Genomic DNA, 26,386 nt, shown 5'->3' on the forward strand with positions numbered 1-26,386 from the left:
CATCTTTCACTATTCCTTAAAAAGGCATCAACATGGAGGTTTGGGAACTATCCAGATTTATTTACACTCCCTCTATATATGCACACACACAGTGCTTTTTTCTAAAAAAAAATGTTTAGGAGTACAGTAGTCTCATTTTCCTACTCATATCGAAATACTGCCCCTCAATGAGGCTAAACTTAGATTCACAAAATGTTTAGGGTATGCGTACCCCTGCATCCCCCCCCCAGAAAAAAAACACTCTCTCGGTATAATTTTGAAATATTATTTTTTACAATAATAATTCACTCCATGATTAAATACATATGGAGCAAAACACACACTCGATAATACAATCCTGTAACACATGTTTAAGATTGCAAATCCCATAACACATGCATGAAAGGGAAATGCAAGGATGTAAACACCCAGAGCCTTTAAGTGAAATGAGCAACTGGGAATATTGAAAGAATGACAGGAGACTCAGAACTAGCTGAAATTTGAATGGGCAGATTGATTTTCTGTGCAAATCCATTGCTTGACTCTGGGAAAATATTATTGAAAAGGCTTTCCTGTGGCTTTCCTATAGTCTGAGACATATATTGCTTGAAAAGCTTACTAAGAACAGTGGTCCAGATTTGAAACTGCAGTAGACGTTCACTGTTCAGAAGCAGTAGTGATGTTGGGTCAGGAGGACTTGGCAGAAGTCCAGTCCACCCCATCAGTGGAAAGACCGGGAAGGTCCTCAAATACACCAGGCTGCAAGTGAGCAAGGTAATACACATTACTCTCTGGTAAGAGCATCCCCATCTAAAATGAACCAATTCCACTACTGCTCAGAAAAGATTAACTTTCTTTTGGTTACATGTTGTTTCAAGCACTTTGTCGAGAGACAATGTATGTATGCATTATAAAAATTAATATGTAAGGCAGGCCAGCCAGCCATATATATTTCTTGTGGCTCATGACTGCTGCCTATAAGCCATATCCCACTTTTTAAAAAAATCCCTCCTTTGCACAATCCTCAGTGATGCCCTGAAATGGTGTGTGCAGTGTGTGTTTAAAGATTATGCAGAAACTGGGTTTGCAGTGACTGAGTCCTAGGTGCAGAGGCAAGCCTTTCACATCTCCTACCCTGTACAGGAACAATTTGGACACCTGTTTTCTCCTTGCTTTCATTTTCCTCCCTGCTGCTGATATAGCTGCTGTATCTTGGGAATCAGGGGCTTGCTGCCAATTAGGCTTGCTATAACAGAGCTGGATTTTTTTTTGGGGGGGGAGGAATGTTGACAAGGCTAATTGCTGGCCTATTGGCAGCAGGTTTAGTGCTTTGAGCTGCATGGAAAAGGATTTTAAACCTCAGCTTGCCAGGTGCCATGTTAATGCACTCTGTTGCAAGATATAGCACCTATACATGACTTTGCCAGCAAACATCATTTAAAACATTTGATACCATCCTGCAAGGCAGGAAGCGTTACACTCTGTAAGCATTCCCTGGGACTTTCTTTCTTTCTTTCTTTCTTTCTTTCTTTCTTTCTTTCTTTCTTTCTTTCTCTTTCTTTTTCTTTTACTACACATTCTCTACAAATTGGAGAATTAAGCTGCTGGCGCTATTTCCAAGGAATCCAGCAAGGTTTCCAGTATTCTGAGACTTCACACATATAAAAAAAGAATCTTTGCGCTCTGCCATGGGAGGAAAGACAAAATAAAAATTCAAATGTAGTGAGTGACTACTTCTAAAGTTCTGGAAACAGGAGGGGTTCTAGAGTGGTATCTCCGTGGACATTGTATCCAGCTGTTTCTGAAGAATGGGGACCATTGTTGGAAGAGGAACGCATTTCATTTTCAAAATGAAACCATAGGCTCAGTGTCAACGGTTTTGAAAAATCAAGGTGCAGGGGATCAGCTGTGTATCATAGCCTCTATTTCTGAGGACCATCTCTTGCCACTGAATTTCTGCATGAGGTTAGGAAGACAGGAGAACATTTGTGTAGAGAGGGTGGTTAATAGGAACTGGGCCATACACACAGTGAACCAGCAGCCTGAAATGTGAGCCACAATAACAGAGATTGCTTTGAAGAAGATTTAAACTACACTGCTGCTCTTGGGATATGTAACGAGATGAGAAGGAGGTGCAACTTCCATTTGAAGAGGTGGACCGATGCTTTTCCGGCATCAGACTGATCACAGGGAAGAAGGATTTTTGTTGTCCCAAAGGGAGAGGAGGGCTAGCTCTACCACTAGGCAGAGTAAGGTGTCTGCCTCAAGCAGCTGATTCTGAGTGTCATGAAAAGGCAGCAATTGACAATTATTTGACTTATTGTTGTGTAAAGTTAATTGGACTCAGTGCTGCCTATGCGTGCTAGGTTGTTGTTGTTTTTTGCAGCCTCCACATGATGCTGTCCTTATCAAAATGCTGTCCCTTATTATTTCCCCAATTAATCTGAATTTGACATGTAAAAACAAAAACAATGGAAATGGTAAATATGGATTAAATGGAGGAGGGGGATGGAATGGCATTTAAATGGTATGGGGTTAAATAGGTAGGAATGGCATGCTTACAATAAAGTGAAAGTCCATAGTTGTTTTTTTAAACCATATATTTTGAAAATCTCTGTATAGTGTTTGGGACAGATATAAAAACTTAGTGCAGTCAAAGACACCTTGGTGGCTGTCACCTTTAGAGGCTTTCTCAGTGAAGAGAAAGAATATGGAATCAAATTGGGCAACTTATAAAGAAATTTTAAAGGAAGAGCATAACATACTCAATTTTTTAAAAAAATTGAAAAAAATCAGATATTGGTGGATTGGTTATAATACTACCAATTAAATGATGTGTTTAAAATATACAGGAAAATTGGGTTTGAGAAAGAAACATCAAAATTAGAAAAAGAATTACTACAAAACGAAAAGAAAACATTATCAAAAACCTATTGACTCCTGCTGGATTTGGAGGTCAAGGATGAAGAGATCAAAGATGTGATGGTCAATTGGGGAAAAGGTTTTGGGTACTCCATACAGATGGAGGATTGGGAAAGACTATGGCAAAAAGATTTAAAATTCATGGCCTGTTACACAATAAAAGAAAAATTTATGAAAATGCTGTATAGGTGGTACATGACCCCCAGCAAATGGCCCAAAATACAGTATATAAATCAAAGTCAAATCTATGCTGGAGGTGTAATCAAGGGGAAGGAACAATGTACTACATGTGGTGGGATTGTGACAAAATAAAAAAATTCTGGAACACTGTCTATGACAATTTTTTTAAAAAATTCAGACAAACTTTTGAGAAGAAACCTGAAGCCTTTCTTCTAGGGATTATGACAATTGTAGAAATATTGTTATTGTTTGGTTTTTATATGTGTACAATATATGCTAAAGAGTGAATGGAATATGTATATGAACAACCAATTTAAAACTCAATAAAAAGCCATTAAAAATAGGTAGGAATGGGAAATGGGATGACATAATAACAATAACAATAACAATAACAATAACAATAACAATAATAACAACAACAACAACAACAACAATAATAATAATAATAATAATAATAATAATAATAATAATAATATTTATACCCCGCCTATCTGGCTGGGTTTCCCCAGCCACTCTGGGCAGCTTCCAACAAAATATTAAAATACAATAGTCCTTCAGATATTAAAAGCTTCCCTAAAGAGGGCTGCCTTCAGATGTCTTCTAAAAGTCTGGTAGTTGTTTTTGCCTTTGACATCTGGTGGGAGGGTGTTCCACAGGGTGGGCACCACTACCAAGAAGGCCCTCTGTCTGGTTCCCTGTAACTTCATTTCTCGCAGTGAGGGAACCACCAGAAGGCCCTTGTCGCTGGACCTTAGTGTCCGGGATGAACGATGGGGGTGGAGATGCTCCTTCAGGTATACTCGGCTGAGGTTGATGTTCTATAGATGCTGTCAAAAACTTTGAATTCATGAGCAGCACTGAGTCCATATCAAGCTACTGGGCATGGAAGCACCTAAAGGCATTTGTAGTATTGGCTGCCTCAGATGCCAGAATAATTTGGTCAGCCAAAGATACTATGAATCCTGATGTAGGAAGGGTGGTGCTGTTTGCTGTTCTGCCTGTGGCAGCAAAATATCATGAGCTGGTTTTGGGGAAGAGAAGTGGTGAATGAAGTTCCAGTCCTTTAGAAAGATGAATACTAACAACATCAGTGAAATACCAAGGAGGGAAACCTATAGCAAGAACCTAAGTAAACTCAAATACAATGTTAGTAGTACAGTTACAAGTTGCTCTCATATCTTAGGGCTAGTCCTGAAAATACTGATTATTTGGCGTGGTTCATATGTTGTATGAAGATAAACCATGGTTTAATGCAAACATGCATGCTCCTGCCTGGGGAGAAGATTTCAGCTACCCCATTGCACTCCCACTGCTGGTGTTTGAAGCCACACAATGATGACATCAGACACAATCCGTATCTACCCTGCAGTTTCTTGAGCAATACTACTGTTTGATGCATTTCCCCTCAAACCAGCTTCCATCCAGTTTGAAAATGTAAGCCACATTCACTTCACCGTTAAACGGAGGTGTGTACATTTGAGAGAGCTGTTGCACATGTGCAGATGACAGCTTCAGGAATAGGACGGGTTTGGAAGGGTTCCAGGTGCAGGAGAACCAAAGAGGTAATGAACATTGGGTAAAGACAGCCCCACACCCACGCCTCTGATGTGCAAAGCAACATGCAAGCGTGACTTGAAATGCAGTGTGGGAGATAAGCACCAATTTGCATTTTCAGTCACTAATGTGGATATAGCCAGAGTGTTTCATGGGAATCCAGGTTACTTGTTTAGCTTTCTTTGGATTAAACATGAGCTATGCATAACCAAAGTTTGATCTTGGTTTATGGCTCTAGGTTTGTCTGGGAGAGCTAATCCATGAGCTCAGGTTCAGAAGACACACTAAATTATGGCTTAGCTCAGCTCGGTGCTGCAGCAAAATGACTGGGGGAGGAGTGAAATGGCTGCAATCTCCTCTCCTGGAAGCTAGATGTTCACTGAAGCCATGCTAAGCCATGGTTTGGCACAGTGTGACATGGGAACCAAACTTCTGACTCTAACAGGATATTTTCATGTCATCTTTATGCCAAAGCACCCCTGATCTTCACAATCCCTGTTTACAAATAAGAGCCTCACTTAAATGCTGTTTTTGTTTCTAATTCATGTGTACTGTGGAGATCACACTGGGGATCTGCATTATACAGGATAGGAGGATCAGAGGCAGCATCTGAATATTCCGCCTCAGACAGCAAAATGTTTTGGGCTAGCCTTGCTGAGGTGGTAGAATTCTGGATTGTACCACTTCACACTGCAGACATAGGGGTGTGAGGTGTTTCTGAATGCTCCCCTCCCCCAGGATAGAAATGTTAAAATAAAATTTATCCCATGCAGCAAACTATACAACCATCTCGTCCTCAGGGTTTTCCAAACTTGGGTCTCCAACTGTTTTTGGACTACAGTTCCCATCATCTCTGACCACTGATCCTGCTAGCTAGGTATGGTGGACAACTGAAGACCCAGGCTGGAGACCCAAGTCTGAGAAATCCCGTCCTAGCAGCTAACTACAATTGAATGTAGGGCTCATTCATTTTGTTTTTTTAATGTGGATAGTAAGCTTCCTATGCCTCTACATTCTCCATTGCCCGTATGACATTCTGCTCTAAATCGCTACCCTCCCACACTTTCCCCTCCCTCAATCCAATCTTTTTTCATACCTTCTCCTTGGTATGAGAAGACATGAATTGAGGAAGGGGAAAGCATGGGAAGGCAGTAATTTGGAAGAGAACATCATGTGAACAGCAGAGAATTAATGGAGGTATAGGGTGGATGAGCCCTTAGTTATTGCAACCTTGTACACACATGCTTGTAGTCTTACGGAAACCCTAAGGCAGCTTCCAAAAACATAATGAATTAATAAATAAAACTCATTCAAAATACTGCAGGATAATCAGCTTAAATAAAAAAATCGAGAAAACTTCACAGCAAGACACTAAGCTACAAAGCAATTCTAGAAGATCCAAGTTTTCACTGGTCTCCAGGGGACAAGCAACACATGAGCAAGATTGGCCTCCTTTGATAGTTGTGGTGCCTAAAAAGGCTCTGTCTTTTTTGCCCACCCGTTTGAAATAGCAGGATCTCAGATGCTGACCAGAACACACAAAGTGGGTGAGGTTGCTTTTAAAAGAAGCCTGGCCCCAGATCATTTACGGCAGCCTTCAACAACTTGGTGCCCTCTAGAGGTGGACTACAATTCCCATCAGCGCCATTCAGCATAGCCATTCTGCCTGGAGTTCATGGGAGCTGTGGTCCAAAATATCTAGAGGGCTAATTTAGGGTCTTAATGGTAAACACTGGCACCTCAAATTGAGCCTGGAAACAAACTGGTAGCCAACAGCATTGAAACAATTTTTGAGTTCTATGCAATACCCGGAAAATTTCTGTCTAGAGTCTGTCTAGAGCTAGGGCATTTTGAGCCTACTGAAGCTTCTAAGCCATCTTCAAGGGTCGCATCAGTGCCACACAGAGTACATTGTTGTAGTTCTAAATACTGTGCGAAAATTTTGTGTTTGTTTTCGAGAAAATAAGCGTTGGGAGAGGGAATTCAGAGTAACCAAGCGGTAGGAAGTAGGGCTGCTTAGCCCTTCTTCTGCTTGCAACATCTCTGTTCTGAATCACACACATAGCAGAACAGCTTCACCTCTTTGGGATTCAAGGCTTACCAAACCATTTGGAATGGGGAAGTAGCTGGTGGTGAAAAGGCTAAGCAAACCTTATACCCGTTGCTTCCCTCTTCCCAAAGCTGCTTTTATATAATAATGAAGTGATGTGAACAGGTAGGCACCACATGAAAAGCACTCCCAGGTCATGTTTGATAGCAGCAGCTCCAACTTTGGCTCCAGCCTATGGGTGCCCAGTGCACGTGCCCCTTGCTGTAACATCATGGTGTCACATTGTGATGTCATGGTGGCACAGTGCAGGGAGTGTGCTCTGGCGCAGTGGTGACAACTGGGCTGGGGCTTGCGCCCCTGCCATGGGGCCTCTGTTGGGGTCTGCTGTGGCTGCAAATGTACCCCAGAAGCACGTCTGCAGCCACTGTGGGCCCCAATTGAAGCCCCGCAGCCTGAGCGCTCCACTGGAGTGCCAGAGGTAAGGCGATGGCAGTGAGAGGGGGCAGAGGCTGGGCAAAGATTTTGTGGGTGCCCAGGCTTCCTGGAGTGGGTGCCACTGTTTGATGGTCTATGCACCAGAAAGCCCTTGTTGACTATGCCTTCTAGATGCTGTGCAAGTGCAATATACAGTATAATGAAGTAAATTCACGTGTCATGTGATTTCATACATCAAAGTGCTTTTCATGGAAGAAATGTATAAGCATCACTTAAGTATAAAATACAAAAAGGGATTTAATATTGATACAGGGCTACAGGTGGGGATGGTTTTTTTCCAAAGAAACTGGAGATATCTTGGGCAAAGAGTACATTCTAAAAGTGAATGAAATGGGGCAAGTTATCTATAAAGTTGCTTGGGGGAGAAAGCTAATTTATATTCTCCCGATTTGAATCCCCCCTGCAATTCGAGTTCTGTAATTTTGTTGAATGTTTACAAAATGTAATGTGTAATGTTTTTCATGACTGAGTTGTGTGGCCCCAGAACAAAGGAGACCCACTTTCTGTGGTCTCATGGTTGTAATAGTGACAGCAAATGTACAGATAAGCATATGAGGCTGATAATTGTCCAAGGCAAACAAGTCAAAGGCTAACCTAGGATTTGAACAGAAGGTGTTTTCCTCCTTCCAGAAAGGATGCTTTAGGCTCTAAGCCTAACCCCACTTATCTGGGAGTAAGCTCCATAGAATTCAACAGGAATGTCTTCTGAATAGACTGGGTTAATATTCTAGCTGCAACCAGCTTTTGTATTCTCCCGGTCAGCAATGCGAATGCAAGTTATACACAGTGGCTCTCATTTCCAGAGGGGGATCCATCTTAGTTGATTGCAGCAAAAACAACACAGAGTTTAACACATTTATGATGTGTTAAAGCTCTTTCCAAATCATCTGCAGATAATTTCATCACATCTGATGAAATGCACTCTGTTCCCCGAACGTTTATGCCATAATAATTGTATTCGTCTTTAAGGTGCTACAAGGCTCTTTGTCAGTATCCTTGGCTAGCATGCACATTTGATTTAAAACCGTCTCTTCATTTTTTTTTGGCCCCACATAATCTTCACAGGCACACTGTACATAAAGGCGGTGTGCTACAGAGGTGGTGGTGGTGGTGGTGGGAAAACAACGCAAAACCCAAGGTTTGATCCCAGGAAGCAATTGTTCTGGATTTCAGTGGGGCCTATCCCATGTTAAGTATGCTTTGGATTGCAGCCTGAGCCCTACACACTTTACATCTACACCTGAATTCAGTGGGGCTCGCTACCAAGAAAGTGTGCAACCTGATCCTAAGCATGATCCTTCAAGCCACTCATTTCGACGGGGGTGGGGGTGGGGGCTATGTGGAATCAAGCATGCTTTAGGATTTAGCCTTGCTGCCTACTCCTAGTCCTGTTTTTAATCAGAAGAAGAGGGGCTGTTAGATTTCAGCAGGCAGGGGGAGGGGACCGCTTGCTCGCAGGTAAATAAATCCGAGTTGGAGAATCGCAGCCTCCAAGAGCGAACAACAACAACAACAACAAAATAGACCACCTTTGCTCCTTTAGATCTAAGTCCAGTGCTCCACCGCCTCGGTTGCAAGAAAGGTGCCCAGGAGGGGGTGCACGCCCTGGAACGAAACGCTGCCCGTATTGTCTGTAAGAGACAGCCCTCAGCATCCCCCAGGAGTGGAGCAGTTTGGACTCCGCCTAACTGACACCGAACTCCCCTCCCTCCCACTCCGCTCCCGTGCTAGCAGCAGCAGCAGCAGTGGAGCATTTTAGCAGAGCAGCAGCAGCAGCATCCGCCCTTCCCCTCCAGCCCTGACAGTGCACAGAGCCTGGGAGCTGTAATCCTGAGCTGGCTGGCTGGCTTTGCTGCACGGTCCTGCCTGCCTGCTCCTCGCCGCCGGAGAGGATGGGCTGCCCAGGGCTGTGGAGCACCTTCTCCAGCGCTTCCTAGGAAGGGACCAAAACAAAGGCAGCCCCTCCGTGACTAGCCAGCCCGGGCTGGGGTGGATGCGAGCGACCATGAAAGGCTGGGTCTCCTCCTCCTCCTCCTCTCGCTCTCCTGCCGTGGCTGCCTCTGCTGCTGCTTCTCCTGCCGCCGCTTCCCGAGAGCTGCTGGCTGCTGCTGATGATCAGAGGACTCCCGTGTAAAAGGAGGAGGAGGAGGAAGAAGAGGAAGAAGAGGCGGCGGCGGCGGAGGAGGAGGAGGAGGCGAGGCGTGCTCGGGCTGCCGCTGCCCAAAGGTGTCAAGGTGCTGGCGAGGCGAGGGGGGACATGGCTTCTTCTCCGGCTTCGCTGGGGCCCCGCGGCCCTCGCCCACCCACCGTGCCGCCTCCCATGCAGGAGCTGCCCGACCTGAGCCACCTGACGGAAGAGGAGAGGAACATTATTATGGCTGTGATGGACCGGCAGAAGGAAGAGGAAGAGAAGGAAGAGGCCATGCTCAAGTAAGCCAGAGGCCGGGCTGGCAGGCAGTCCTCCACTCCCTCCCTCGCGCACTCCATTCATGCACTCCCTCCTTCGTCGCGGGAGGGAGGGAGGGAGGGAAGGTGGGGGAGCTGGTGCTCCCGACAGGGCGAGGAAGGAGAGGCGCTGAAGCAGAGGCAGACTTTTTATGAATGGCGCAAGGAGGGAGGGAAGGAGGGACGGAGGGAGGGAGAGGGGTGCTTTCATGCTTGCTTGTGGGTCACACTCAGGGTACCTTTCCTCCACTCATAGAACTTCCTATGCTCTTCCCTTGGAAACTCTTCCTCCACCTTCTTCCATGGCCTCTCCTAAATAACTGGCGTGGAGGGGGGGGAGGCGATGCGTAAACCGGAAGGCAAAAGAAGGCGAGGTCTGTGAATGAATGGGGGGCCAAGCCATATGTATGTGCTTCTGAAAGATAAGCTGGACGACAGGCATTCCCATTCCACCTTTAGGAAGAATTCCTCTGCGAATAATAATAATAATAATAACAACTCTGTTTATTTTGGGAGGGTCCGATGGGGTGGGGTTTCCCTAGGCAGAGTCTTCAAAAGTCCGTGCTGCCCCCACCTGGTTGAAACGGAGCCCAGCCCAGCTGCCGTGGGACTTTGTGGTGTGTGTGTGCCTTGTTGTTAACATCAACCACCTGCAGGAATTCTCCATTTGGGGTGGGTCTTTCTCTTCCCTCCTGCCTCCCTCCCTTTAAAACAATGGCAGCAACAACATTTTTCACTGGGGTGTGTTGTACCGAAACGGGGAGGAAGAGATGGCCAAGTATGTATTCGAGATACCAAGAGGCATTTTAACGTGATAAATGCAAAGAATTGCATGTCTCGCAACCTCACAAAAACGGTTGTGCATATATATATATATACCTGTTGGTGGAACTGGACAATTGACAGGCTCCATGCCCTAGATCACAAGCTGCAAAAGGGTGTGTGTCTGTGTGTGCTTGTGTGTAAATCAGAGTGTTGGTAGATGCCATATTTGGGTGTTCTTCAGTCCATCCCTTCTCCTTTCCTCAGCCTCGTTTTTTACCCCCATCTGATGCCTTACATGACTATATTTTCTATTCCTCCTGCAAATAAGTGTATTCGAGTCTAATGTGATCTCCAAATTGATATCTCCTGTATAAAAATAGATGTGTAGTTGGGCCTGTAAAGGGGGATCAGGCTTTTTCTTTATGCTCGAGGCCTGCTTTCTTTTTGGATGGAAAGGGCAGTCTAGATTGCAGAACACAACCCTTCTAGCTCGTATTTAAGCCCCTCTATTGGTGTTCAAAACATTCCTTTTCCTCCCGGTGGATTTTCTGCTTCCATGTGTTTACTGTATTTGGAAGATCAGGTTTAGTGGCTTTCACGGAAGGTGTGTAAGCATATGGGGAAGCTTTTCTCTTTGGGTGGAATCCCAAACAATGACTTCTGAGGTGCAAGTTCTGGTGTTTGTTCCTCTCCTCTCCCCCCTGCTAGCAGTGTCATCTATAATAGATGGGAAATATGGAATCCCTGCAGGCTCTCAACTTCTATGCTGTCTACTGCGAGTGATGGAGCCCGGGGGGGGGGGGGGCACAGCGTCAGTCTCTCATTGTGGTGTTGCCTCTTCCTCCTCTGATCTGCACTGGGGTTTGAATTTCTGCAGTAGTGGTGGCAGTTGCCACCATCAATTGCACAAATGTACACTAAGGCCCAGTAATTGGGAACGAAATGGCTCGACTTTGCTGCTGTTTAAGGGTTATGGTGCCGTGAGAACAGAAGGCAGCTGTTTGCAACCCTTGGGGTGTGGTTGATAATCTTGGGAGAGGAGAGGAATAGGAATAGCAGAGTGCATGTCAATGTAACAGTGAAAGTATGTCTTTATAAATAAAGATATGGAAAGATAACAGGAGAGCTGAAATCTTACAGACGTTTGGTCCATTCCCTTAACCCCTGCCTACTATTCACTTATAACTATTTAAACTTTCTGCTGCACCCTTTAACACAGCACCCTACATCAACAGCCCAACCCTAAACAGTGGCTTTGCTTCCTTGTGGCATGCTTAAGGCGGCATTGTATTGAATAGATTTCTAAAGGAATGCTGCTAGTTTGTATTCTGCCTCCATTGACAAAAAAGGTGTTATTTGTGAGCCTCATGACAGCCTTGCAATATAGGTGAGGCTGGCAGAGGGTGTGAGGCCCAAGGCCATTTAAATAAAATTCTGCACCATGCTTCTGCTGGGAGCACTGGGGCAGCCAACCTGCCACACCTGCCGCAAGCAGCATAGCCGGTGGGTTTTGGTGGCACACCTGGGCCAAAGCAGGTGTGAGCCTGCCTAGAGCAGAGAGATAGAACTGCCCTCTTGCCTGCTTCTCTCCCGCTGCACTGCTTTCTGGCCAGCTATAGTAAAGATACATCGTCACTGAGGCATCATGGAAGAGCTTTTCAGGCACTGGAGAAGGGCTTTCCCAAGCTCCAGACTTGACTTGTGGCTTGCTTGCTTGAAAAGAAAAGAAAAGAGATTTTGGCCACGGTTGCTCTCTGCTCTGCCATTTTGGCCCTCAGTATTTAAAATCTATTCCAGGAGGTTGTAGTGGGAGCCTTCCAAGCTTTCGTTGAAGGAATTTGTGGACGCCTCTGGAAAGTTAACATTTGAACACAGCTCTTTGAGGATTGCACTTTAAAGCTAGATGAGTTTACGTTGCTCAATCAAGTGTTCAAAAGGACTGTGGTACCGAAAGGAACTTCTTTCCGTTAGGCTTGTGCACCCACACATTTTGTTCAAAGCCACCTGAGTAATAATAAAGGTGCTGCTGCGTCAGGTATGGGAAAGTGGGCTTTCGGCTGGGCGTTTCCCTTCTGGAATCAAGAGCAATTCAGGAGAAGCTTGGCACATGGCAAAGTGAATAATGTGCTTTGTGCAGTAGGAAAGAGGGAGAACTTAGAATAGTATGCAAATAGGGCTGACAGCTTCTTACTAGCCCTGTTCCTTTAGCTTCAGGTCGATAAAAGTCCACCTACAAGGTGGTTTTTGTGTGGCATGGCCTGCCCCAAACGTGAGGTTATGGTAGGGATGAGGAACCTGGCACCCTGTGGATGCTGTTGGATTCCAGCTCCCACCAGCCTCAGCTAGCCAGGGAGATGATGGGAGCCATAGTTCAACAATATCTGGAGGGCCACAAAGTTCTTGTTGAAGAAGTACTACATTACATTATGTTATATTGTAGGAAGCATTCCCTTGTGGTCCTTCAAGGAATAATGACCCTTGGAGAACAATAATTTTGAGGGAAATAATGTTTTACTTGAACTTTCATGGGCAGTCCCTTCTTTTTGTGGGAAAGAGGCTTGGGGAAATGACTATTCTTAGCAGTGTTGGAAAATAGCCAGGTGCGTTTTTCGACTGCTGTGGGTCCAGTTGCTACCACGTGAAGGTCTCTGGGTACCAGGTTGGCGACTGGGGAAAGCAAAATGTCACTTAGAGAAGGATCTGAAATATTTTCCTTGAAGCTTGAATTTGTTTTATTTTGGATTGTTTTATTTGACAATTTTATGTGTTGTAAACCTCTTTGAGATTTGTTCTTTAAAATATAAAGCAGTATAGAAATGATGATGATCATGATAAATCTCATTGCGGTGGTGGGGGAAACAGTTTAAGGTGCCATTTGGCGATTAGATTATACATCTGAGTTTCTAATGCTGCTTTTTGTCGCTGAGGTCAATGCTTTGTCAAGAAGCAAGTATAACAATAAACGTAGCTGTCTCGGCCCATAAGAAACTGTTTGAATGGTTTTTATATATGAAATTTGTTTTATGTATCTTGTTGACGTTTTTCATGGTTAAAACACTTCAAGTTGTTTCGTAGGAAGTGGTTCATGAATGAAATGCAAATGAATAAATAAATAAATAAATAAATATATAAATAAAGCAGCACAAATGAGGGGTGCAGGCTTTGGAGTTATCCAGAACTCTTCATCAGGCCATGGGAAGCAAAGTAGGAGGGGAGAGACCGTGGCTGGCTGTAGTACCATGAGTCTACATTTGGTAAGAGTCTGCAGGCAAAATGTGGGAGGAGGTAGCAGACATTCAAGTGGGGCTTTTTTGCAGAGCACTGAGACCTGCAGGTATAGGGCGGTATATAAATTCAATAAATAATAATAATAATTAATAATAATAATATGATGATGAATGTATGCTGCTGCTTCCTGCATTGTGCTTTAAGACTCTTACTAGATGTACTCATGGTGCTACCACCAACCAGTTTTTCTCTTTCTCTTTCTCTTCCCCTGTACCTGCCCTTCCTGGTTTGCATGCAATCTATCCTGATGAAGAGCTTTGGGAAACTTGAAAGATTTCACACCAGTTTGTGATAACAAAACTAAAACAGGTCGCCAGGCTAAAGATGAAAAGCCACTGATTGAGGCTGCAACCCTATGCCCAGTTTTTGGGGAGCAAGTCCCATTGAACTTAGTGGAACTTAAGTTTTGAGTGGAGACATGTTAGATGGTGCTGTGAGCCAGTCTTCCAGTGAGTCAAAAGCCAGTAACAATGCACTCTTGCATTCACTTGTTGGCACCTCTTAGAATGCCCAAAGCTTCTGCTGTTCTGGATTACAAAAATAAAAATGTGTTTAATGTAATCCTGCATGATGCCACATTACTCCTCATAGCTAGCTAAATTGGAAGTGTTGGTCTGGCTTACTCATGCTGACTTAGGTGGTTTCCCTGGCCTTTGTGATGCTCTCCGGCCATATATCCTACGTGGCCTTTCCACAGACTCACCCAAATCATATATTTTAGCGAAGGTGTGATTCTCCTGCAAGTAACTGTGTCGGTGGCGTAATGCAATATCCTGTCTGCCTGCCCTTAATAGAGAAGGAGTGGCTACGCTTTTGTCTCCCTTAACAATTGTCTAGATATTTATTTCTGTGCAGGTGGCTATACTGCTCCTAAAGAATTAAACAAAACTAAGCGAAACTGAAATAGCACAGGCATGGGAGTGTTGTGTCACTCACCAGTAATTTAGGCTGCAATGCTAATTCCATTTATCTAGGAGTAAGCCCCCATTGAATTCAGCAGGTCTTAACTTCTGCACAGACAGGTTGTGCTTCTAGTCATAGAGAATACTGTATCAAGTTGTTACCAGAGACACCTAGGCAACCACATCTAGTGCATCAGTGCCAACAGCAATAAAAGCACCTTTGGGGGGAAAACATTATAGTATTTTGTACCCGGGAAAAACGAACTTCAAAATGCGTTGGCCCTCCAATTAAAATTGCACCTCAAAAGGGCGGCAGCAGGTTGTGTGCAGCAAATAAGGATAGAAATGCAGTAGGAGAAACAAATGAAATAAACTGAAAAATGTAGAGAGCTTTGCTGGCTTATTGTTAGCAGAGAAAAATCCAAACAGGGTAGCAACTTATTACATATTAATTAATATGCACCAATATGCATTAATTATTATTAATTTAATTTAACAATTTATATACCACGTAATTACAACTGTCTGAAAGCAGTGAACTCAATAAATACAGTAGAGATACATTTTTTTAAAAAAGTCTCCAGTAGGCACTGGAAGTTCAATATTTATTCATTTCATAAAACTTTATACACTGCTTGATTGTTTTTTGGGGGCCTATCTGATCTGAGCTGCAAGAAAGTTCTACAACGCTCGCTTGGCTCCTGATGGAGGCATGTATACATAATGTATAAAGGTAAAGGTAAAGGTACCCCTGCCCGTACGGGCCAGTCTTGACAGACTCTGGGGTTGTGCGCCCATCTCACTCAAGAGGCCAGGGGCCAGCGCTGTCCGGAGACACTTCCGGGTCACGTGGCCAGCGTGACATCGCTGCTCTGGCGAGCCAGAGCCGCACACGGAAACGCCGTTTACCTTCCCGCTGGTAAGCGGTCCCTATTTATCTACTTGCACCCGGAGGTGCTTTCGAACTGCTAGGTTGGCAGGCGCTGGGACCGAGCAGCGGGAGCGCACCCCGCCACAGGGATTCGAACCGCCGACCTTTCGATCGGCAAGTCCTAGGCGCTGAGGCTTTAACCCACAGCGCCACCTGTGTCCCATACATAATATATACATAATTTTATTTGTATGCTGCCTTTCCACAATTCAAACCATGCTCAAGGTGGCTTATGACATGAAAAAAATACTTAATGTGCTTTGTAGATTGACCTGTGGACCTCCAGAGGTCTTTGACTTCCAGTGGTCAGGGATGATGGGAGTGGTTGTCCAAAATGCCTGGAGGTCACCAGGAGAAGGCTGATCTAGTTATTCTATATTGCATGTTGGCCCACTTCCCTCCAAGAGAAACCAAAACCTCAGGGAGAAAACAGAAAAGTGTGTGTGTGTGTGTGTGTGTGTGTGTGTGTGTGTGTGTCTTCAAGGATTTCCAGTGTTTTTTCAGCCAATGGACACATTTGGATTTTTGAGTGCTGTGGGCAGACACCACCCGCTCCCCTCAAGAGATAGAAAGGAAGAGAGAGTGCTTGCACACACATCAGTTCCCCAGGAGATCTGGGTAGAATTCAGATATTAACCTGAGCCTTGAAAATAATGTAAGAGGCGAAAGGGAAAGTGGGTTGAAGCATCACTCTTCCAACTTCCTCTTTCACCTCTTTCAAAAGAGAAAAAGGTAAGAACTCAGCACCTACAAAGAACTTGGTGCTCTGGCCATTGTCTCAACACAGGTTCCTACTCAGAAGCAGAAAGGAAGGAAGGAATTCCAGATGACAACTACTGCTGGTGTAGCAAAGCGAGCAGCCCCATCCTTGTATTGTGGTGTCTTCTTGTGCCATAGCATCAAAAAATGGGCTAGTAGAAGCTTCATTTTCCTTTGGTGCTGGTTGTCGTTTTAGCAAGGGGATCTCAAATGATGCAGCAGATCTCCACTGAGATATCTGACCTCACAATATGGCTTAAAGATGTTCAGAGGCAGTGGGTATATTTATTTTCTGCTGTTAAGTACAAAGCCTACACCAGGAAAATCTGTAAACACGGCTGTTTTCAGTAGTGTTCAGCGCTTCCTTCAGCTCCTTCCAAGTGAAGTCAGTTGGCGTTTTTACCAAAGGCTGCACTGGGAGCAAAGTTAGGTCAATGCTAAGTGCTCTGGAAAACCCCATCCATTATATTTGGGGACGGTGACTCTAAGGCACTTTTATAACTTGTGATGTTAATTCTTAGTGACCGTAGATGAAGCAATCCTGCATACAAGGGATAAGGGCAAAAATGGTTGATGTGTTATGTTTTGAAGATACCCCTGAATCTTTTGAAATTATTTGCCAAGGTAAATACAGATTAGGATGATAACTATATGAAAAGTTGTTTATATTGTATACTGCTAGAGATTTTAAAATATTAAGTGAGCTATAAATGTTAAATAAATAAATGGAAATCAAAAACATGCATGCACACAAATGATATAGAAGCCAAATGCAGAGGGTAAAGCACAGATGTTAGCTTTTTCTAATCTATGATTTCAGCCAGCATATCTTCTTTCCCCTTCATATTATCCCTAATGTATACTTGGAGGAGTATATCACCAGTAAGCCTAATCTTACAGTCTACTTCAGTAAATGTAATCTGCCACTGCATAAACTCATTTTAATATTGTGTTTTTTAAATTGCTGTAACCTGCCCTGGTACCTTATGGTGAAGGATGGGTAACAAATGGAATCACCACAATCTCCCTATGGATAACAGATAGCATTATTTTATTACACATTAATCTCTGTGGTGGCAATTTACTGTAATGGATCATTTCTGCGTGGATTGATCAACGTGTAATGTGTGTTGTGGCGTTCTGTATATGATGCATATAATCACATTCAGTAATTCAGGACCTAGAAAGATGTTGAATAACTTTATAGATAGATAAAGACACGAGTGAGAGGATGCTGTAGGAGAGTTTCAGCCAGTGTATATCCCCCTCTTATTGTTTAAGATCATAGGTCATAGCTGTGATTTTATTTGTTTCTTTTATTATTGCCTGCCCTTTACATTATTAAAACACAATAATAAAAAGTTTAAAAAACAAATAACCCTTAAAATCACAAAATAAGGTGGGTCCTAAAAATATACTCAAGTGTCAAATGCCAATGTAAAAAGGCACATTTTCAGTGCTGTGGGGCAGGAGCACCACAGCTTAGGAGCTACACCCATTCAGCAGAGCCTCTGAGGGGCTGAGCAGGCCCAGCACCTCAGCTCTGCTTCCCTTTTACACTTTGCATGCTGATTGCAGCATCTTGGCTTGACGAGGCATTAGGCCCTCACCTGTTCTGAACCTACTGTAGCTGAGGACTCATAGACCTCCTTCCAGAGCTAGTGAGCTCCACTGGGCCAGCTAGGGAGCTGGGCTGTGAGCCCTTGCCTCCATCAGCCTCCTGAAGCATCCCTCCGGCTGCTCCCTAGGCCTCAGAGCCTGCTGTGTTCATGGGGACAGGGGTCACTGTGGTGATGGGTCCTGCTGCTCTGGTTCCTGTGCACTGACCTCTATCCCCTTGCCATTCTCCATCACCCTGTATTTCCTTCTCCAACCCCAGCTTGTCCCAGTGTGTCCCAATCCCTGCTATACCCCTCGCTGGGATCATCTTCCTCCCCCTCCCCATAGTCCTGCCAGTTCATGACACTCCATCATGTTGCCTCTTACATGCATTGTTTTCTAAACTAAAGAGCCTCAAATTTGGCAACCTTTCCTCATAGGGGAGTTGCCGCAAACCTTTGTCATTTGGGTTGCCTTTTTCTAAACCTTTGCCAAACTCTGCAATATCCTTTTTGAGGTGAGGCAATCAGAATTGTACAGTTTTCCAAGTGCAGTCGTACCATAGATTTATATGGCATTATGAAATTGACAAGTTTATTTTCAATCTCTGATGATTTATTTTCAATCCTTGATGATTCCTAACGTGGAGTTCACCCTTTTCACAGTCACTGCACACTGATTTCCCAACCAGTTACTAATTGATGGCAGGACCTCGCCTTTTCTTCCATAACTGCTAAGCTCACCCATGAGTCTTTGCTGAGAGACTTTGTCAACAGCTTTTTGAAAGTCAAAATACCCAGTGTCTATTGGATAAGCACCAGCAGTGTTTGCACTTGCAGGCAGGCATCATGAAAAGGACAAGAGAAAATGGCTTAAAGAGAAGCAAATTGCATTTTTAAAAAAGACTATTTAAGCTGAAAAGCAGCTTGCCTTTTCAGCAGTGGAAACCAAGGGAAGAGAATCAAGTTTCATTGCTCCTTCTACCAGCTGGAGCCTCATATTTTCTCCTTTGACAGGGTTTGGATTTCCCAATCCCAGGTGGTGGTCTTTCCCAGCCCTGCTATGAATTCTTTTTCAAGGGAGATGTTAGACATTGAACATATAAGATGTTCTGGACTTGAAGTGTGTTCTCTGCCATTGCATCGTGGTCTATTTCCAGTCTTTGAGTGAGGTGCCAGAAAGTTTCCTGCTGAATGTTTGCAGGACCAGCCTCACCCTGCAGTTTAAAGCTTTATAGCAGTCAGGATCCGAGCACCCAAAAACCCAACCTATCTTAGTGGACCATGATGGCTGTAGGGTTGTGGGTTTTTTTTTGTCTTTTTAAAAGACAGCTGTAGGACAATATGAACAACACACAGGTATGACACAGTGACTTGAACCTCCAGGAGCCCTGTGCTATGCACACAAGGACTTTGCAGATGAATGGGCCCTTTGGAAGCAGCTGCAGTTTGAGGTCCACATAGGTCTGATCAGTGAGGAGAATGAAACTTATTTTTGTCTCCTTTGAGACAGCCCGCTTTCGGTCAGTGAGCGCAATGAGCTGAAGATGCTACCCGCAGTAGACCGGAAGCCAAAGACCTCTGTGTCAACTATTTCAATTCTGATGACAACTTCAGAGGCCTGCAGTTCCCTAAAGTGCCATGAAACAGTGGAACTAAATAAATTCTATACAAGGCATTGGCTACAATATATATTACCACAGTGGTTCCCAACTCTGACGAGGACCCCCTTTTTCACACCAAAGAATTTCATGGACACACCCACCCACCCATACACCCACACTTATTGTTGTAATTTTAGGCTCCATTAATTGAGAAAATGCATACCAACAACAAACTATTATGAACCTAGTAATGGTTTTAAATGGCTTTGCTTTTTATCAATCATAACAACCACCTACATATGTTTGAAAAACAGTACAGTACATATGCATTCTATTGAAAAATAGTTGTGCATATATGTTTGAGACATAATTTATTTTAGTCAGCCTTCAGTGAAAAGATATTGTCCCATCGCATGTGTTAGAATAATATTCAACTGTCAGTATGTAGTTGGAGTTGGGGCAGCCTAAGGTAGCAAAATGTCTTGGGCCAGCCCTGTAACCAGAAGTAGAGTTTTATGGAAAATTACTGAGCTCAGACTTCTTTAATTTTGTGTATTTTGCACCTACCTGGCTCTGGTTGGTAAATCCTGGGGCTCTAGTAAAAAATAGTAGTAGTATATTTGACAAATCTAAGGTCATCACTTAACCCTTGCACAGCTTATTTTAGAAATTAAACTTATATAAGGTAATGAGGAAAGACAGGAGCTCTGTATGCCTTTTGCACAAGTATTTCCACAGTACTGTATATGTCCCCCCCCCCCCGCCCCCGGCTATGACTCTTTCGTTCCTAGGGGGCTACATTGTGCAAAATGCGCGTCTTGGTAGATAAGAGAGGTGGCCTGGAGTTTGTGTGTGTGTGTGTGAAATTTGTGCATAGGGTTCGCTCATAACTCCAGAAAGTGTCAATCTGTATTGACTGTGCTTGTTGTTGGGGAGGAACAGGGTCAAATGGCAGAATGTGAACCACTGAGGTTTCACTAAGGGCTCATTCTTTCCCCTTTTCTAAAGCATGTTATCTCCCATCTTGGCCTCATACAGTTACAGTGACTAAGCCTTTGTGCACGATTTGATGAAACTGAATGCTCTGATCCTAAGCCTTGTTGCAACAGCACAGCACACTTAGGAGGGGATATATTTAGAAGTGTGCTTGCACAATGTCACAAGCTGTGATGTTATTTCGCAAGCAGAGATGCCAACACAAATAACAGAGCATATTAGGTCATTCTTGATTGTAGATTTATTTGTTCCTTTAAAAATACCCTGATTACAGAAATATTCATATTTGAAACCTGCACGGCATTTCAGCATCCGTGATTAGCCTCACTCACTGGAAGGTTCTGTTTTGAATATTGGCTATTCAAATCATCATCATCATCATCATCATCTTGTTTATATGGCATGTTTGTACATTTTATTGCTTTGTCTTGTGTGGGAAATCGGGCAGCTGAGGTTGGCCTTGTTCAAAACAGAGGATTCTGGAGAGCTCTGCCATATTGTGTCATGGACTGGTTGGATGCAGAGGAATAGTGGGAGGAACCAGCTGGGGAACAGCCAAGGCAAGAAGGCTCAGAGCTGAGGAAGTGGTGGTAGAACAACGATGAGTAGTCAGAGGGAGAAGACTGGAAAGAGGTAACAGGGCTTAGTGAGCTAGGGGGGGGGGGCAGTGGCAGAGAGAGGTCTAGAAACAGAGGCAGAAGTTGAAGCAGGCCAGTGGGAAGAGGGAGGCCAAGAGGTAGAGGTGAGCTAGGCTGGTGAAGAGTCATAGGTGTCTCCTGCTGCTGCTGCTCCCCCCCCCCCCAAGTGACTCGCAGAACCAGAAGAGGCTGAAACAGGCAGAACAGTGACAGGCTACATGAAGGCACAGTCTCTGATAGCTTGGGAAAAGCCCTAGAGAAGAGGGGACTCAGACAATCATGGGGATTTCAGTCTCGGCAACTGATTCATGGGGCCAGACCTACCGGGATGAGCTGCTGTGCTCATTAGCCAAGTCTGTGAAGATGGTGTTTCTGCTAATAAAGAGTTAACTCCAACTATAGTGTGATTTACTTCCGACCAACTCTTGGTCATATTAATACTCTAATGGTTTCAGTGGAATTACAATGATATGAAATAAGAAATAACCAGGGAGCTACGTAGCACTGAGTTGAAAGCAGTCCTTCAGAGTGAGAGAAATCTCAGAAAAAAACAAGGGGCAGCTAATAATTCTAACTCAAACAACGCTGGGGAGATGTTATGAGTGCTGCCTCTTTCTCAGGAGCAAAATGGGTGTTCAGCACCACTTTTTCTCTTTGAATGCTTCAGTTCACTTTGATAATGATTCAGTTGCTGACATAATATGGGGTGGGGGTGGGGAGCCTGCATGGGACATGCAGGTGGCCCTAGTTTATGTAAGCCCAGCCATTCACCCTATAAAAAGGAATCTGCAGAATTCTGGCTGCTGCTTCTTTTTTTGAGATTCTTTAAGTCTTTCTGCTCTATTTCTCATAGTCTTGCTAAATGTGGAGAAAATATTCCTGGTATCCAAATTAAAAATGCATAGTTTGGGGGCTATGTGGAGTTGTTTATAGTCCCTATTTGGTTATTTAATTCTAAACCACTAACCTTGCCTTTCTGTAATTTACCCAGCATCAGTGAAAATGCTTGCTACAGCTTTCAGGAATACATTGAAAGTGTTAGTTTTCTGTCCTTTTGAAGTCCAGAGCAACTATGAGAGTAATTTCTGGCTATTTATATGGGCTGCAGGTGCACCTGTGATATGTTGCTAATAATTTAAGACTTGAGTGCCATGAAAAGTTCCAGTTTCGCCTTGTGTTCCTGATTTATTGGAACCTTAGAGGTTGTATTAACTCATTTTTCATTTGAAAACAGCTGTTTTATCAGCAATCGGCACTTAGAAAGGAGGAAGTATTACTTGATCAACAGCATTCCATGATTTATGTTGAATCTATTCGTTTTTCATTTGTCCAGAGAAAGGTCATCGTTGTACTACTCAAAGTTTCCCTTTGAGGAAAGGGTGCTGTGCATCATCTCCATTTACATAATTTGAAATCTCCACTTTTCATTCCAAGATGCACCCTTCCTATTTAATTACGATATAAACAATCTCATCCCTGATATGGCATCCCCATCCTTTTTTGCCCCCCACCCCTGGGAATCGTAAAGTGCCAATTCTGCTCTATGCCAATGATTTAGTTTTGTTATCTCAGAATAAAATCAGACTTAGAAGGATGCTGGTTAATTTGGACAGCTGTGTAAAAAAGAACATCTAAAAATTAACTACAATAAAACCAAGTTCACTGTATTTGGCAAGAGGACTATCAAGTCCAGGTGGATTCTAGACGGTCACACCCCTGATCAAGTGCTCAGTTTTAAATATCTAGGATTATTTATCAATGGGAAATCATCATGGAAACCCCACTGGAAGCAATTAAGCTAATATCTGGCCATTCTACTGGGCAGCTGTATAGGTTCTTCCATTCAAAGGTCGGGCATTTAGTCAGCTATTAAGAGATTTGTCTCTAAAATCATCACCCAAATGCTCTACGGGGCTGAGGTATGGGGAATTGGTATTAAAACTGAAATAGAGGTCCTGCAAAATAAATTTATGAGGCAGATTTTGGGGCTTCCCTGTGGGACACCAGCAGCCCACCTCAGAGTTGAGTTTGGCCTCCCCTCGCTAGCAACCAGAATTGATCTAGCCTATCTGAGATACTGGCGCGGGCTAAATGCCTTCAAGGATCATACTCTTACTAAGATCTGCTGGTGAGAGTAACTAAGGGCAGGGGCTGAGCACAAAAGTGCCAAGATAAATTTAGGGCTTATAATCTTCAAATGGAGAACTATTTAGTGCTTAGGCCACATGGCCTTAGAAATTGGATTTTTGATCAGGATGCCAACCAAGACAGAGCATCCATCATTGCCACCCGTTACTCTATTTGGTACCCCCAAATTAAGATGGATCACTCAAGGCCCCGTTACCTTGAGACTCTGACCTCCCCACAACTACGCAGGACCTCTGCAGAACTAAGATTTCAACAGATGCCCTCAGCATATTTAGAGGGGAGATATTGGGGGATGCCCCATATGGATCACAAGTGTATATGGATGAAATCAGGTAGAGGATATCACACACTATCTGCTGATTTGCCCCCTGCATACAGTGCCCAGAGGAAAATTTATATCGCCAGTTCTCATAGCTGTTAACGTTTCCCTTTTTAAAAGGGAAATTCCCTTATTCCGAATAGGATTCCTTGCAAGAAAAGGGAAAAGTTGACAGCTATGCCAGTTTTTAATTGGCTTCCGGGTCGATCCACACAGGAAGTGACAGTTGAACTCCTAGCAGATAAATATCTATATATTACACACCAGGTAGCCAAATTTGCACTGCCAGCCAAGAAGCTCCGTTCCATCTATGTGAATGCCCTCCAATCTTAAGTTTTAATGTTGTAAATTTCTTTTTATGTTGCAAACTGCTACGGGTTGTATTTGGATGAAAAGTTTCCTTGCATTCTCTGTCTTCCATGGTAAAGGCCTTTGGCTATATGCAATAAAATTGATTGACTGACATTCCAAGACGCAAAAAAAGGAGGAAATGTTTGGAAGTGCCTGTACAATCCCCATAGTGAATCTGCCTGTTCCTTTTGTTGTTGCTCTTCTTTAGCAACTGCAACTGTGTTCTAGAACACTTGCTTTAAGGTTGCAGTCCTGTTCCCACTTACCTGGGAGTAAGTTCCATTGCGCTCACTAGGAGTTACTTCTGAGTAGACATGTTTAGGATTGCATTGTCAAACACTCAAGTCATATGAGTTCACACCTCAGGGGATTTCTGATGGGTTGCCTGCAGATCCCTGCAGTGTGTACTTGAATGGGAAGGCATATACGGTACATTTTTTCCTGACAGGATGTGTGAAATGGCCCACCACAGTTGGATAGTCTTTGCCAGTTTGCAAGAGTGTCTGACTTGGCTCTGCTTCTATGCACTTTCTTCAAATGATTGGATTTTGGTGTGACATTTATTGATCGGAAGGTCTTCTGTGCTTGCTTACACAAGGTAAATGTAGAGCTTGGGATATATACTCCTTTAAAGAAACATGTTCCATATAATTACTAACCCACCATGTCCTGCTCATGATCTGTGCAAACAGTAAGAACACAGAACCCCCTTTTGCATCAGTCACCCCTTCCTAACCCTGCCTCTTATTCTTACTTATTTCCCCCCTTTCTGTACCTGTCCTTCCTTTGCTGGTTAATGCCAGTGAGAAGTAAGCAGTGAATTTTGGCACAATGGTATGCCCTCACTTTTTTTCTACAAAGAGCACACAACATAGCGGGGGGGGGGGGAGGAAGCACTTACCTGACCTCCCAGCAGGCAAGTGGTGGCTACTTAACAGGAGGGGGAAGGGGAGAATTGAGGGGGCAGGGAGGGGGCACAGTTCAAACCCGTGGAGGAAATGCTGTGCTCCTGCCAGTGCTTTCTTCCTCCCTCTGCCTCCTTCAACTAAGCAGCTGTGACCCACCTGCTCGGAGGTTAGATAAGCACCTCCATCCATCTGCAAATGGAGCATAGCTATCAACCATCCCTTATTTGGCGGGAAAGTCCCTTATCCCAGTGCCGTGTCCCGCTGCTGTCCCTTATTGATGATGTCCCTTAAATTTCCCGGGTTTCAAAGAAAGCAGCTCCTCTCCCTCCCTCCCTGCCGGCCAGGGAGAAGGGAGGCTCCAACTGTGTTGCTTGGCTGCGTTAATCACCCAATAAGGAGTCTAAGAATGACTGTGGGATGGAGCTTGCAAGCCTTGTGCCGATCAAATTGGCTGCGTTGCCTGGGGACTCGCCTTTGCTCAGCGCTTCCCAGCGGAGAGATGATGGTGGTTTTCCTTGCTGCATTCCCTTTGCTGGGTTGCTGCGCTGTGGGAACCACCGCTTGAGGCTTTGTTTGGCTGCTGGCTGGGCTTTCTGCCTTTGGCTTGGAGGGGCTCAGACCAGAAGTCGAACATACTTGTGCTCTGAAAATCCCTTATTTTCGCTGCTGGTCCCTTATTTTCAAATCTGTAAGGTGACAGCCAGGAACTGGAGATGGTCTCTCTCTATATATAGAAACAGAATAGGGAGAGAGCTTGTAGGCTCTGTATAAGAGTGTGTGGAAACCACCACAACCCCCAAGCAATACCACAATGACATGTTGCTTGTGAGCATAAAGAGCCATTAAGGATCACCACATTGTCTATGAACCTACCCTTACTTTCAATACCTTCTTTGGAGGCTCTGTGCTTAAACTTACTGCCATTTTAAATGCAGTGTTTGTGTGTGTAGGAGTGGGGTGTAACTAGGAAGAGGACCTTCTCAACAGTGTCACCTTCACTGCTCCAGCACACACATATGTGGGCACACAAACAAACCTTAGCCACTGACGTTGGTATGGATACTACCCAAATGGTCCAAATGCCACATGGTTATCATCAACATGTTTCCAGAGTCTCATGGGATCCAGCCATGGGAAGCAGCTAGTGGACTGCTCTGGGAAAGTTTGGATTGAGTAGAAACATCCAGTCTTTTAGCTGTTGGTGGTTATGTCATAAATACTCAGACTGGGATTAGTCCTTCTGAGTATAAAACTGCTCTAAAGCAAAAGAATGCTTTGAGATTGAAGGGGCATTTTGTCATAAAAATGTACTAAGCCGACTAGGTGTTGGGTAAATGCCCCTGAACTTTAGCTCTTTTATCTTCCTTTGAATTTTGAAGCCTGTTTATGCATTGTTAAACCATCATAATGTCAACCAGATTTCTCTCTCCCCTCCCCACGTTTTATTTAAATCCTTGAGAACATGTTGTAATAACTAAAAATAATTCAAAGCCGCGTTAGAGGACAGCCTGTTTACAGCAGGGCTTTAAACAAATTTCCACTGCTTGGCTGGTG

At 44.0% G+C, this 26,386-nt stretch overlaps 2 protein-coding genes across 55 annotated transcripts in view; one reads left to right on the forward strand and one right to left on the reverse strand.

The window, feature by feature from the left end:
- The window catches only part of ASRGL1 (asparaginase and isoaspartyl peptidase 1), a 69,106-nt gene extending 60,256 nt beyond the window's left edge, over nucleotides 1-8,850 (reverse strand). The window contains exons 1-2 of one of the 5 annotated variants that reach the window (XM_083730645.1): nucleotides 8,710-8,846; nucleotides 599-738 (exon numbers count right to left, since the gene is read on the reverse strand). In XM_083730645.1, the coding sequence (XP_083586771.1) occupies nucleotides 599-738; nucleotides 8,710-8,834 (265 nt within the window). In that variant the 5' untranslated portion in view covers nucleotides 8,835-8,846. Of the gene's footprint in view, nucleotides 1-598; nucleotides 739-8,709 lie in introns of all 5 variants that reach the window. The other 4 variants (XM_083730647.1, XM_083730646.1, XM_083730650.1 and 1 more) reach the window with 4 other exon arrangements.
- A 48-nt stretch (nucleotides 8,851-8,898) lies between these two features.
- RIMS1 (regulating synaptic membrane exocytosis 1) overlaps nucleotides 8,899-26,386 on the forward strand; it is a 228,382-nt gene continuing 210,894 nt past the window's right edge. For 49 of the 50 annotated variants that reach the window (XM_083729767.1, XM_083729789.1, XM_083729768.1 and 46 more), the window contains exon 1: nucleotides 8,899-9,610. In XM_083729767.1, the coding sequence (XP_083585893.1) occupies nucleotides 9,438-9,610 (173 nt within the window). In that variant the 5' untranslated portion in view covers nucleotides 8,899-9,437. The remainder of the gene's footprint in view (nucleotides 9,611-26,386) is intronic. The other variant, XM_083729771.1, reaches the window with a different exon arrangement.

Source organism: Podarcis gaigeae (assembly GCF_964106915.1).
Source record: "Podarcis gaigeae genome assembly, chromosome: 3".
NCBI classification, from domain to species: Eukaryota; Metazoa; Chordata; class Lepidosauria; order Squamata; family Lacertidae; genus Podarcis; species Podarcis gaigeae.